A 12,754-nucleotide genomic window follows, 5' to 3' on the forward strand; every position below is an offset into this window, starting at 1 on the left:
GTGTGTGATGTACCTGTGTGTGAGTATGTGATGTACCTGTGTGTGTGTGTGTGATGTACCTGTGTGTGTGTGTGATGTACCTGTGTGTGTGTGTGTGTGTGATGTACCTGTGTGAGTGTGTGATGTACCTGTGTGTGAGTGTGTGATGTACATGTGTGTGTGTGTGTGATGTACCTGTGTGTGTGTGTGATGTACATGTGTGTGTGTGTGTGATGTACCTGTGTGTGAGTGTGTGATGTACCTGTGTGTGAGTGTGTGATGTACCTGTGTGTGTGTGTGTGATGTACCTGTGTGTGTGTGTGTGATGTACCTGTGTGTGAGTGTGATGTACCTGTGTGTGAGTGTGTGATGTACCTGTGTGTGTGTGTGTGTGATGTACCTGTGTGTGTGTGTGTGTGATGTACCTGTGTGTGTGTGATGTACCTGTGTGTGTGTGTGTGATGTACCTGTGTGTGTGTGTGTGTGTGTGATGTACCTGTGTGTGTGTGTGTGTGATGTACCTGTGTGTGAGTGTGTGTGATGTACATGTGTGTGAGTGTGTGATGTACCTGTGTGTGAGTGTGTGATGTACCTGTGTGTGAGTGTGTGATGTACCTGTGTGTGTGTGTGTGATGTACCTGTGTGTGTGTGTGTGTGATGTACCTGTGTGTGTGTGTGTGATGTACCTGTGTGAGTGTGTGTGATGTACCTGTGTGTGAGTGTGTGATGTACCTGTGTGTGTGTGTGTGATGTACCTGTGTGTGTGTGTGTGTGATGTACCTGTGTGAGTGTGTGATGTACCTGTGTGTGTGTGTGTGATGTACCTGTGTGTGTGTGTGTGATGTACCTGTGTGTGTGTGTGTGATGTACCTGTGTGTGTGTGTGTGATGTACCTGCGTGTGTGTGCTGTACCTATCCACGTGTGTGATCTACGTACCTGTGTGCGTGTGTCCGTGCGATGTACCTTCCCGCGTGTGTCCGCGTGTCGCCTTCCCCTTGTCAGACCTACATCGCTCCGAGCGCGGCGATTTTCCGAGCGGCCGACGTGTCTGGCGAGGCGGAGGCGATGCTCAACAACATGCGTGTGTACGGCACCGCGTTCCTCGCCTTCATGGCCATCGTGGTGTTCGTGGGCGTCAAGTACGTGAACAAGTTCGCGTCACTCTTCCTCCTCTGCGTCATCCTGTCCATCTTCGCGATCTACGCCGGCGTCATCAAGACGGCGTTCGCTCCGCCAGAGTTCCCGTGAGTTGCAGCGAGCGAGCGCACTTGGTCACTCACTCGGTCAGTCACTCACTCGGTCACTCAGACACTCACTCAGTCACTCACTCAGTCACTCACTCAGTCACTCAGTCACACGCTCAGACAATCACTCACTCACACAGTCACTCAGACACTTGGTCACTCACTCGGTCACTCAGACACTCACTCAGTCACTCACACACTCAGACAATCACTCACTCACACAGTCACTCACCACTCACTCACCACTCACTCACTCACTCACACACTCACTCACCACTCACTCACCACACACTCACTCACCACTCACTCACCACTCACTCACTCACACACTCACTCACCACTCACTCACTCACTCACACACTCACTCACCACTCACACACTCACTCACCACTCACTCACCACTCACTCACTCACCACTCACTCACATACTCACTCACACACTCACTCACTCACACACTCACTCACCACTCACCACTCACTCAATCACTCACACACTCACTCACTCACCACTCACTCACTCACATACTCACTCACACACTCACTCACTCACACACTCACTCGCCCATCCACTCACTCGGCGTCATCAAGACGGCGTTCGCTCCGCCAGAGTTCCCGTGAGTTGCAGCGAGCGAGCGAGCGAGCGCAGACACTCGGTCACTCGCTCGGTCACTCGCTCAGTCAGTCACTCAGACACTTGGTCACTCACTCAGTCACGCAGTCACACGCTTAGACAATCACTCAGACACTCGGTCACTCACTCGGTCAGTCGCTCAGTCAGTCACTCAGACACTTGGTCACTCACTCAGTCACGCAGTCACACGCTCAGACAATCACTCACTCACACAGTCACTCAGACACTCGGTCACTCACTCGGTCAGTCGCTCAGTCACTCACTCAGACACTTGGTCACTCACTCAGTCACTCAGTCACACGCTCAGTCACTCACTCAGACACTCGGTCACTCACTCGGTCAGTCGCTCAGTCAGTCACTCAGACACTTGGTCACTCACTCAGTCACGCAGTCACACGCTCAGACAATCACTCAGACACTCGGTCACTCACTCGGTCAGTCGCTCAGTCAGTCACTCAGACACTTGGTCACTCACTCAGTCACGCAGTCACACGCTCAGACAATCACTCACTCACACAGTCACTCAGACACTTGGTCACTCACTCGGTCACTCAGACACTCACTCAGTCACTCACACACTCAGACAATCACTCACTCACACAGTCACTCAGACACTTGGTCACTCACTCGGTCACACGCTCAGTCAGTCACTCGGTCAGTCACTCAGTCACTCACTCAGTCACTCACACACTCAGACAATCACTCACTCACACAGTCACTCAGACACTTGGTCACTCACTCGGTCACATGCTCAGTCAGTCACTCGGTCAGTCACTCAGTCACTCACTCAGTCACTCACACACTCAGACAATCACTCACTCACACAGTCACTCAGACACTTGGTCACTCACTCGGTCACACGCTCAGTCAGTCACTCGGTCAGTCACTCAGTCACTCACTCAGTCACTCACACACTCACTCAGACACTCACTCACACACTCACTCACACAGTCACTCACTCACACACTCAATCACTCAGACACTCAGTCACTCACTCAGTCACTCACACACTCAGACAATCACTCACTCACACAGTCACTCAGACACTTGGTCACTCACTCGGTCACACGCTCAGTCACTCAGTCACACGCTCACATACTGACTCACTCACTCAGACAATCACTCACTCACACGCTCAGTCACTCACCCACCCACCCACCCAATAACCCACCCATCCACTCACCCACCCACTCACCCATTCACCCAATCACCCACCCACCCACCCACTCACTCACCCACTCACCCACTCACCCACTCACCCACCCACCCACTCACCCACTCACCCACCCACCCACCCACTTACCCACTCACCCACCCACCCACTCACCCACTCACCCACCCACCCACCCACTTACCCACCCACCCACCCAATAACCCACTCACCCACCCACCCACTCACCCACCCACCCACCCAATAACCCACTCACCCACCCACCCACTCACCCACCCACCCACTCACCCACCCACCCACCCAATAACCCACTCACCCACTCACCCACCCACTCACCCACTCACCCACTCACCCACCCACAAAACCCACTCACCACATTACCGACCCACTGACCCCCTCACCCCCACCCACCCCCCCCCCCCCCCACAGGATCTGCATGCTTGGTAACCGCACCCTCAACCGCAACGACTTTGACGTCTGTGCCAAGACGGTGACGGTGACGGGCTCGGAATCCCCCAACACCACCACGGGCCCGCTGGGCCCGCTGGTGCGGACCACGCGTCTCTGGCGGAGTTTCTGCGATTCGGAGTTTCTCAACGCGACCTGCAGCGAGTACTTCACCCTGAACAACGTGACCGAGCTGCAGGGCATCCCCGGCGTGGCCAGCGGCATCATCATCGGTACTCGATACGCGCTCACCTACCTGGCTAGCTACTCACCTACACACTCACTCACTCACTCACCTACCTGGCTACTCACCTACTCACCTACTCACCTACTCAACTACACACTCACCTAGCTAGCCACTCACCTACTCACTCACCTACACACTCACCTACTCACTCACCTACTCACCTACTCACTCATCTACACACTCACCTACACACTCACCTACCTGGCTAGCTACTCACCTACTCGCTCATCTACTCACTCACCTACTCACTCACCTACTCACCTACTCACTCACCTACTAACCTACCTGGCTACTCACCTACTCACCCACCTACTCACCTACTCACTCACCTACTCACCCACCTACCTACTCAACGCGACCTGCAGCGAGTACTTCACCCTGAACAACGTGACCGAGCTGCAGGGCATCCCCGGCGTGGCCAGCGGCATCATCATCGGTACTCGCTCACCTACTCACCTACCTGGCTACTCACCTACTCACCCACCTACTCACCTACACACTCACCTACTCACCCACCTACTCACTCACCTACCTGGCTACTCACCTACTCACTCACCTACTCACTCACCTACTCACCCACCTACACACTCACCTACTCACCCACTCACTCACCTACTTACTTACTCACCTACTCATTCACCTAGCTAGCCAATCACCTACTCACTCACCTACTCACTCACCTACTTACTCACCTACTCACTCACCTACTCACCCACTCACTCACCTACTTACTTACTCACCTACTCATTCACCTAGCTAGCCAATCACCTACTCACTCACCTACTCACTCACCTACTCACTCACCTACTCACCCACCTACACACTCACCTACTCACCCACTCACTCACCTACTTACTTACTCACCTACTCACTCACCTAGCTAGCCACTCACCTACTCACTCACCTACTCACTCACCTACTTACTCACCTACACACTCACCTACTCACTCACCTAGCTAGCCACTCACCTACACACTCACCTACTTATTCACCTACACACTCACCTACTCACTCACCTACTCACCTTCCTGGCTAGCTACTCACCTACTCACCTACCCACTCACCTACCCACTCACCTACTCACTCACCTACTCACCTACCTGGCTACTCACCTACTCACTCACCTACTCACCCACTCACTCACCTACTTACTTACTCACCTACTCACTCACCTAGCTAGCCACTCACCTACTCACTCACCTACTTACTCACCTACACACTCACCTACTCACTCACCTAGCTAGCCACTCACCTACACACTCACCTACTTATTCACCTACACACTCACCTACTCACTCACCTACTCACCTAGCTAGCCACTCACCTACTCACCTACTCACTCACCTACTCACCTACCTACTCACTCACCTACTCACTCACCTACTCACCTACTTACTCACCTACTCACTCACCTACTCACTCACCTACTCACCTACCTGGCTAGCTACTCACCTACTCACCTACCCACTCACCTACCCACTCACCTACTCACTCACCTACTCACCTACCTGGCTACTCACCTACTCACCCACCTACTTACCTACTTACTCACCTACTCACTGACTCACTCGCTCACCTACCTGGCTACTCACCTACTCACCTACTCACCTACTCAACTACACACTCACCTAGCTAGCCACTCACCTACTCACTCACCTACACACTCAACTACTCACCTAATCACTCACCTACTCACTCACCTACTCACTCACCTACTCACTCACCTACTCACCTACTCACTCACCTACTCACCTACTCACTTACTCACTTACCTACTCACCCACCTACGCACCCACCTACACACTCAACTACTCACCTAATCACTCACCTACTCACTCACCTACTCACTCACCTACTCACTCACCTACTCACCTACTCACTCACCTACTCACCTACTCACTCATCTACACACTCACCTACACACTCACCTACCTGGCTAGCTACTCACCTACTCGCTCATCTACTCACTCACCTACTCACCCACCTACTCACCTACTTACTCACCTACTCACCCACCTACCTACTCAACGCGACCTGCAGCGAGTACTTCACCCTGAACAACGTGACCGAGCTGCAGGGCATCCCCGGCGTGGCCAGCGGCATCATCATCGGTACTCGATACGCGCTCACCTACTCACTCACCTACTTACTCACCTACTCACCCACCTACTCACTCACCTACTCACTCACCTACTCACCCACCTACTCATCCACCTACCTAGCTACTCACCTACTCACCCACCTACTCACTCACCTACCTGGCTACTCACCTACTCGCTCACCTACTCACTCACCTACACACTCACCTACTCACCCACCTAGCTAGCCACTCACCTACACACTCACCTACTCACCCACCTAGCTAGCCACTCACCTACTCACTCACCTACACACTCACCTACTCACCTACTCACCCACCTAGCTAGCCACTCACCTACTCGCTCACCTACTCACTCACCTACTCACCCACCTACTCACCCACCTACCTAGCTACTCACCTACTTACTCACCTACTCACTCACCTACACACTCACCTACTCACCTACTCACCCACCTAGCTAGCCACTCACCTACTCACTCACCTACTCACTCACCTACTCACCCACCTACTCACCCACCTACCTAGCTACTCACCTACTTACTCACCTACTCACCCACCTACTCACTCACCTACACACTCACCTACTCACCCACCTAGCTAGCCACTCGCCTACTCACTCACCTACTCACTCACCTACTCACCCACCTACTCACCCACCTACCTAGCTACTCACCTACTTACTCACCTACTCACTCACCTACACACTCACCTACTCACCTACTCACCCACCTAGCTAGCCACTCACCTACACACTCACCTACTCACCCACCTAGCTAGCCACTCGCCTACTCACTCACCTACTCACTCACCTACTCACCCACCTACTCACCCACCTACCTAGCTACTCACCTACTTACTCACCTACTCACTCACCTACACACTCACCTACTCACCTACTCACCCACCTAGCTAGCCACTCGCCTACTCACTCACCTACTCATTCACCTACTCACCCACCTACTCACCCACCTACCTAGCTACTCACCTACTTACTCACCTACTCACCCACCTACTCACTCACCTACACACTCACCTACTCACCCACCTAGCTAGCCACTCGCCTACTCACTCACCTACTCACTCACCTACTCACCCACCTACTCACCCACCTACCTAGCTACTCACCTACTTACTCACCTACTCACTCACCTACACACTCACCTACTCACCTACTCACCCACCTAGCTAGCCACTCACCTACACACTCACCTACTCACCCACCTAGCTAGCCACTCGCCTACTCACTCACCTACTCACTCACCTACTCACCCACCTACTCACCCACCTACCTAGCTACTCACCTACTTACTCACCTACTCACTCACCTACACACTCACCTACTCACCTACTCACCCACCTAGCTAGCCACTCACCTACACACTCACCTACTCACCCACCTAGCTAGCCACTCGCCTACTCACTCACCTACTCACTCACCTACTCACCCACCTACTCACCCACCTACCTAGCTACTCACCTACTTACTCACCTACTCACCCACCTACTCACTCACCTACACACTCACCTACTCACCCACCTAGCTAGCCACTCGCCTACTCACTCACCTACTCACTCACCTACTCACCCACCTACTCACCCACCTACCTAGCTACTCACCTACTTACTCACCTACTCACTCACCTACACACTCACCTACTCACCTACTCACCCACCTAGCTAGCCACTCACCTACACACTCACCTACTCACTCACCTAGCTAGCCACTCACCTACACACTCACCTACTTATTCACCTACACACTCACCTACTCACTCACCTACTCACCTAGCTAGCCACTCACCTACTCACCTACTCACTCACCTACTCACCTACCTACTCACTCACCTACTCACTCACCTACTCACCTACTTACTCACCTACTCACTCACCTACTCACTCACCTACTCACCTACCTGGCTAGCTACTCACCTACTCACCTACCCACTCACCTACCCACTCACCTACTCACTCACCTACTCACCTACCTGGCTACTCACCTACTCACCCACCTACTTACCTACTTACTCACCTACTCACTCACTCACTCGCTCACCTACCTGGCTACTCACCTACTCACCTACTCACCTACTCAACTACACACTCACCTAGCTAGCCACTCACCTACTCACTCACCTACACACTCAACTACTCACCTAATCACTCACCTACTCACTCACCTACTCACTCACCTACTCACTCACCTACTCACCTACTCACTCACCTACTCACCTACTCACTTACTCACTTACCTACTCACCCACCTACGCACCCACCTACACACTCAACTACTCACCTAATCACTCACCTACTCACTCACCTACTCACTCACCTACTCACTCACCTACTCACCTACTCACTCACCTACTCACCTACTCACTCATCTACACACTCACCTACACACTCACCTACCTGGCTAGCTACTCACCTACTCGCTCATCTACTCACTCACCTACTCACTCACCTACTCACCTACTCACTCACCTACTAACCTACCTGGCTACTCACCTACTCACCCACCTACTCACCTACTTACTCACCTACTCACCCACCTACCTACTCAACGCGACCTGCAGCGAGTACTTCACCCTGAACAACGTGACCGAGCTGCAGGGCATCCCCGGCGTGGCCAGCGGCATCATCATCGGTACTCGATACGCGCTCACCTACTCACTCACCTACTTACTCACCTACTCACCCACCTACTCACTCACCTACTCACTCACCTACTCACCCACCTACTCATCCACCTACCTAGCTACTCACCTACTCACCCACCTACTCACTCACCTACCTGGCTACTCACCTACTCGCTCACCTACTCACTCACCTACACACTCACCTACTCACCCACCTAGCTAGCCACTCACCTACACACTCACCTACTCACCCACCTAGCTAGCCACTCACCTACTCACTCACCTACTCACTCACCTACTCACCCACCTACTCACCCACCTACCTAGCTACTCACCTACTTACTCACCTACTCACTCACCTACACACTCACCTACTCACCTACTCACCCACCTAGCTAGCCACTCACCTACACACTCACCTACTCACCCACCTAGCTAGCCACTCGCCTACTCACTCACCTACTCACTCACCTACTCACCCACCTACTCACCCACCTACCTAGCTACTCACCTACTTACTCACCTACTCACTCACCTACACACTCACCTACTCACCTACTCACCCACCTAGCTAGCCACTCGCCTACTCACTCACCTACTCACTCACCTACTCACCCACCTACTCACCCACCTACCTAGCTACTCACCTACTTACTCACCTACTCACCCACCTACTCACTCACCTACACACTCACCTACTCACCCACCTAGCTAGCCACTCGCCTACTCACTCACCTACTTACTCACCTACTCACTCACCTACTCACTCACCTACTCACCCACCTACTCACCCACCTACCTAGCTACTCACCTACTTACTCACCTACTCACTCACCTACACACTCACCTACTCACCTACTCACCCACCTAGCTAGCCACTCACCTACACACTCACCTACTCACCCACCTAGCTAGCCACTCGCCTACTCACTCACCTACTCACTCACCTACTCACCCACCTACTCACCCACCTACCTAGCTACTCACCTACTTACTCACCTACTCACTCACCTACACACTCACCTACTCACCTACTCACCCACCTAGCTAGCCACTCACCTACACACTCACCTACTCACCCACCTAGCTAGCCACTCGCCTACTCACTCACCTACTCACTCACCTACTCACCCACCTACTCACCCACCTACCTAGCTACTCACCTACTTACTCACCTACTCACTCACCTACACACTCACCTACTCACCTACTCACCCACCTAGCTAGCCACTCACCTACACACTCACCTACTCACCCACCTAGCTAGCCACTCACCTACTCACTCACCTACTCACTCACCTACTCACCCACCTACTCACCCACCTACCTAGCTACTCACCTACTTACTCACCTACTCACTCACCTACACACTCACCTACTCACCCACCTACCTAGCTACTCACCTACTTACTCACCTACTCACTCACCTACACACTCACCTACTCACCTACTCACCCACCTAGCTAGCCACTCACCTACTCACTCACCTATTCACTCACCTACTCACCCACCTACTCACCCACCTACCTAGCTACTCACCTACTTACTCACCTACTCACTCACCTACTCATGTAGCCTGCATGCCCAGCCACCGCATGCCTAAACAGCTTTTGTTTGGCCGGATTGAGGGGGCTAAACGGGCGCGGCACGGGCTAGAGAAGAGATGGAGTGACATGGTACAGGAGGACGTGGAGCTGAGTGGACTTGCCGATGACTGGTACCAGTGGTGTCAAGATCGGCCTCTGTGGAGGAGGCTCGTGAAGGACGCTGCTACTGGGCAGTTGGAGGCAGTCGCCCTCCAACAAGAACAGAGGGCAGAGGAGCGATGCTCACAACAACGAGTTAAGCACCGGGTGGCTAAAGCACAGCAAGTTGGCACAGTAGGGGGCACAGGTGGTGCATCAGCCACTCATCTCAGTCAGTCGACCCGTGGCACCTGCTGAGACTGCCCCGTGACCTCCCGCCAGCGGGCGTTCGACACGTCACGTGGCCTCAACGTGCACCTAGCCTGGCACAAGCGTCGTGGTGACGTCACCGCCACTTAGTGGCGAATGGCGGTTGTTGTTGTTGTGGTTGTGTATAGAACCTGTGGAATGGCTACTCTGTAGTGGTTGTTGTGATTGTTGTTGTGGTGGTTGTTGTGCTGGTTGTTGTAGTGGTGGTTGTTGTTGTGGTTGTGGAGCAGAGGTCGCAACCGGGTACCCGATACCCGTACCCTACCCAATACCCGGCTACCCGTACCCAGCCAGGTACGGGTACGGGTACCCGTTTGCGACCCTGGTGCGGCCGGGTACGGGTAGGCCGTGAGTCACTGGTGAGTCGCCGTTTGTCACTCATTTCCCAACGTCTTGTCTCTTCTCACAATTCAAGTTCCTAGAATCAACCCACCCGCGCCTGCAACGTGGCTTCATCCCAGAGGTCGCAATCGGGTACCCGATACCCGTACCCTACCCGATACCCGGCCGGGTACGGGTAGGGTACGGGTACGGCCAGGTACGGGTACGGGTAGGCCGTGAGTCACTGGTGAGTCACCGGTTGTCACTCATTTCGGGTAGGGTACAGGTAGGGAACGGGTACCCGTACCCGGCCGGGTACAGGTACCCATTTGCGACCCTGGTGCGGCCGGGTACGGGTAAGGGTAAGGAATCAATTACAATAACCCCCCCCCCCCCCCCCTCAAATCGTTGCACCTGATGAGTTAATGAGTTAATGATGACGTCACCCTGCAGCTGCTGCTCTATATAAGAACGGGAGACAGAGCAGAGCCTCACTATTCTGGCGAATTGCCCGATGATGCTGGATGCAATTACCAGCGAAACGTCGCAGTCGTACTCAAATTGTAAATGATGTGGTTTCACGCTTCAACACACCGGTGGGCTAAAGCAGTGAACTATTTTGTCTTTTTGTCAACGTGACACTTCTTTACTGATTGGCCCTGTCGGGTGGTGGAGGGTTACGACACATTTATAAATAACGCGATCTAAACCCAACAACGTTGATTATGAATAATATTGGTCGCGAAAGCAAAGTGTTAAACTGAATCAAAACCCATTTGCGACCTCTGGTGTGGAGTGAACATCGAACTAGTCACTGAAGCGCTTAGCGTTTGGGACCGTTAGAGAACGGCATTGGGGGTAGCAGCCCGTTCTTCCAATTGGACTCGTGGGCGAAGCCCGGAGCCTCCTGGGGGGATCCAGAGGGCCGAGGGCGTAGCCTGGCCACGCTGGCGAAGATCAAAGGCGAGCCCCGACTCGCAATCGGGGCTGCCGCAATCCGGGCCGGAACTTGTCGGTAGCCTGGGCCACGCTGGGGAGGATAAAAGGCAGAGCCCCGACTCGCAATCGGGGCTGCCGAACTCCGGGATGGAACTTGTCGGTAGCCTGGGCCACGCTGGCGAGGATAAAAGGCAGAGCCCCGACTCGCAATCGGGGCTGCCGCAATCCGGGATGGAACTTGTCGGTAGCCTGGCCACGCTGGGGAGGATAAAAGGCAGAGCCCCGACTCGCAATCGGGGCTGCCGCACTTCGGGATGTAACTTGTCGGTAGCCTGGCCAGGCTGGCGAGGATAAAAGGCAGAGCCCCGACTCGCAATCAGGGCTGCCGCAATCCGGGATGGAACTTGTCGGTAGCCTGGCCACGCTGACGAGGATAAAAGGCAGAGCCCCGACCCGCAATCGGGGCTGCCACAGTCCGGGATGGAACTCATCGGGGTCTTTGCCTCTTCGAAGCTGTGGGTCTTGAAGAGTGTCGGCTGTCCTGACCGGGTGTGGGGTTGTCCCCAATGACTGTGAAGGCCGGATTGAACGAGAGAGAGAGAGGGAGAGAGACAGACTCCTACTAGTGTCTGTGAATTAGTGAGCGAGTGAGTGTAGAGAACCTGTTGAGTGCCTACTCTCTAGTGGTGGTGGTTGTGGTGGTGGTAGTGGTTGTGGTGGTGGTTGTGGTGGTTGTAGTGGTGGTTGTGGTGGTTGTAGTTGTGGTTGTTGTGGTTGTGGTGGTTGTATAGAGAACCTGTGGAGCGCCTACTCTGTAGTGGTGGTTGTTGTAGTGGTGGTTGTGGTGGTGGTGGTAGTTGTTGTAGTGGTGGTTGTTGTTGTAGTTGTTGAAGTAGTGGTGGTTGTGGTGGTTGTTGTTGTAGAGAACCTGTGGAGTGCCTACACGGCTGGCGGTGCCCGTCTGGAGAAGTCGTCGCTGGGCTCCGTGGGCGCCGCGGGGAGCGAGCGAGCAGAGCGCAGCCTCCCCTACGTCTACTCGGACATCGCCACCTCCTTCACCGCCCTCGTGGGCATCTTCTTCC

The 12,754-nt window shown here is 54.0% G+C and overlaps 1 protein-coding gene across 1 annotated transcript in view; it reads left to right on the forward strand.

The window, feature by feature from the left end:
* The window catches only part of LOC144954181 (solute carrier family 12 member 5-like), a 43,496-nt gene extending 31,254 nt beyond the window's left edge, over positions 1-12,242 (forward strand). Inside the window, exons 4-7 of the mRNA XM_078884739.1 lie at positions 983-1,224; positions 3,456-3,706; positions 11,671-11,912; positions 12,087-12,242. Of these exons, the coding sequence (XP_078740865.1) occupies positions 983-1,224; positions 3,456-3,706; positions 11,671-11,912; positions 12,087-12,242 (891 nt within the window). The remainder of the gene's footprint in view (positions 1-982; positions 1,225-3,455; positions 3,707-11,670; positions 11,913-12,086) is intronic.
* Positions 12,243-12,754: the final 512 nt, after the last annotated feature.

Source organism: Lampetra fluviatilis, unplaced genomic scaffold (genome assembly GCF_964198595.1).
Source record: "Lampetra fluviatilis unplaced genomic scaffold, kcLamFluv1.1 SCAFFOLD_462, whole genome shotgun sequence".
Lineage (NCBI taxonomy): Eukaryota > Metazoa > Chordata > Hyperoartia > Petromyzontiformes > Petromyzontidae > Lampetra > Lampetra fluviatilis.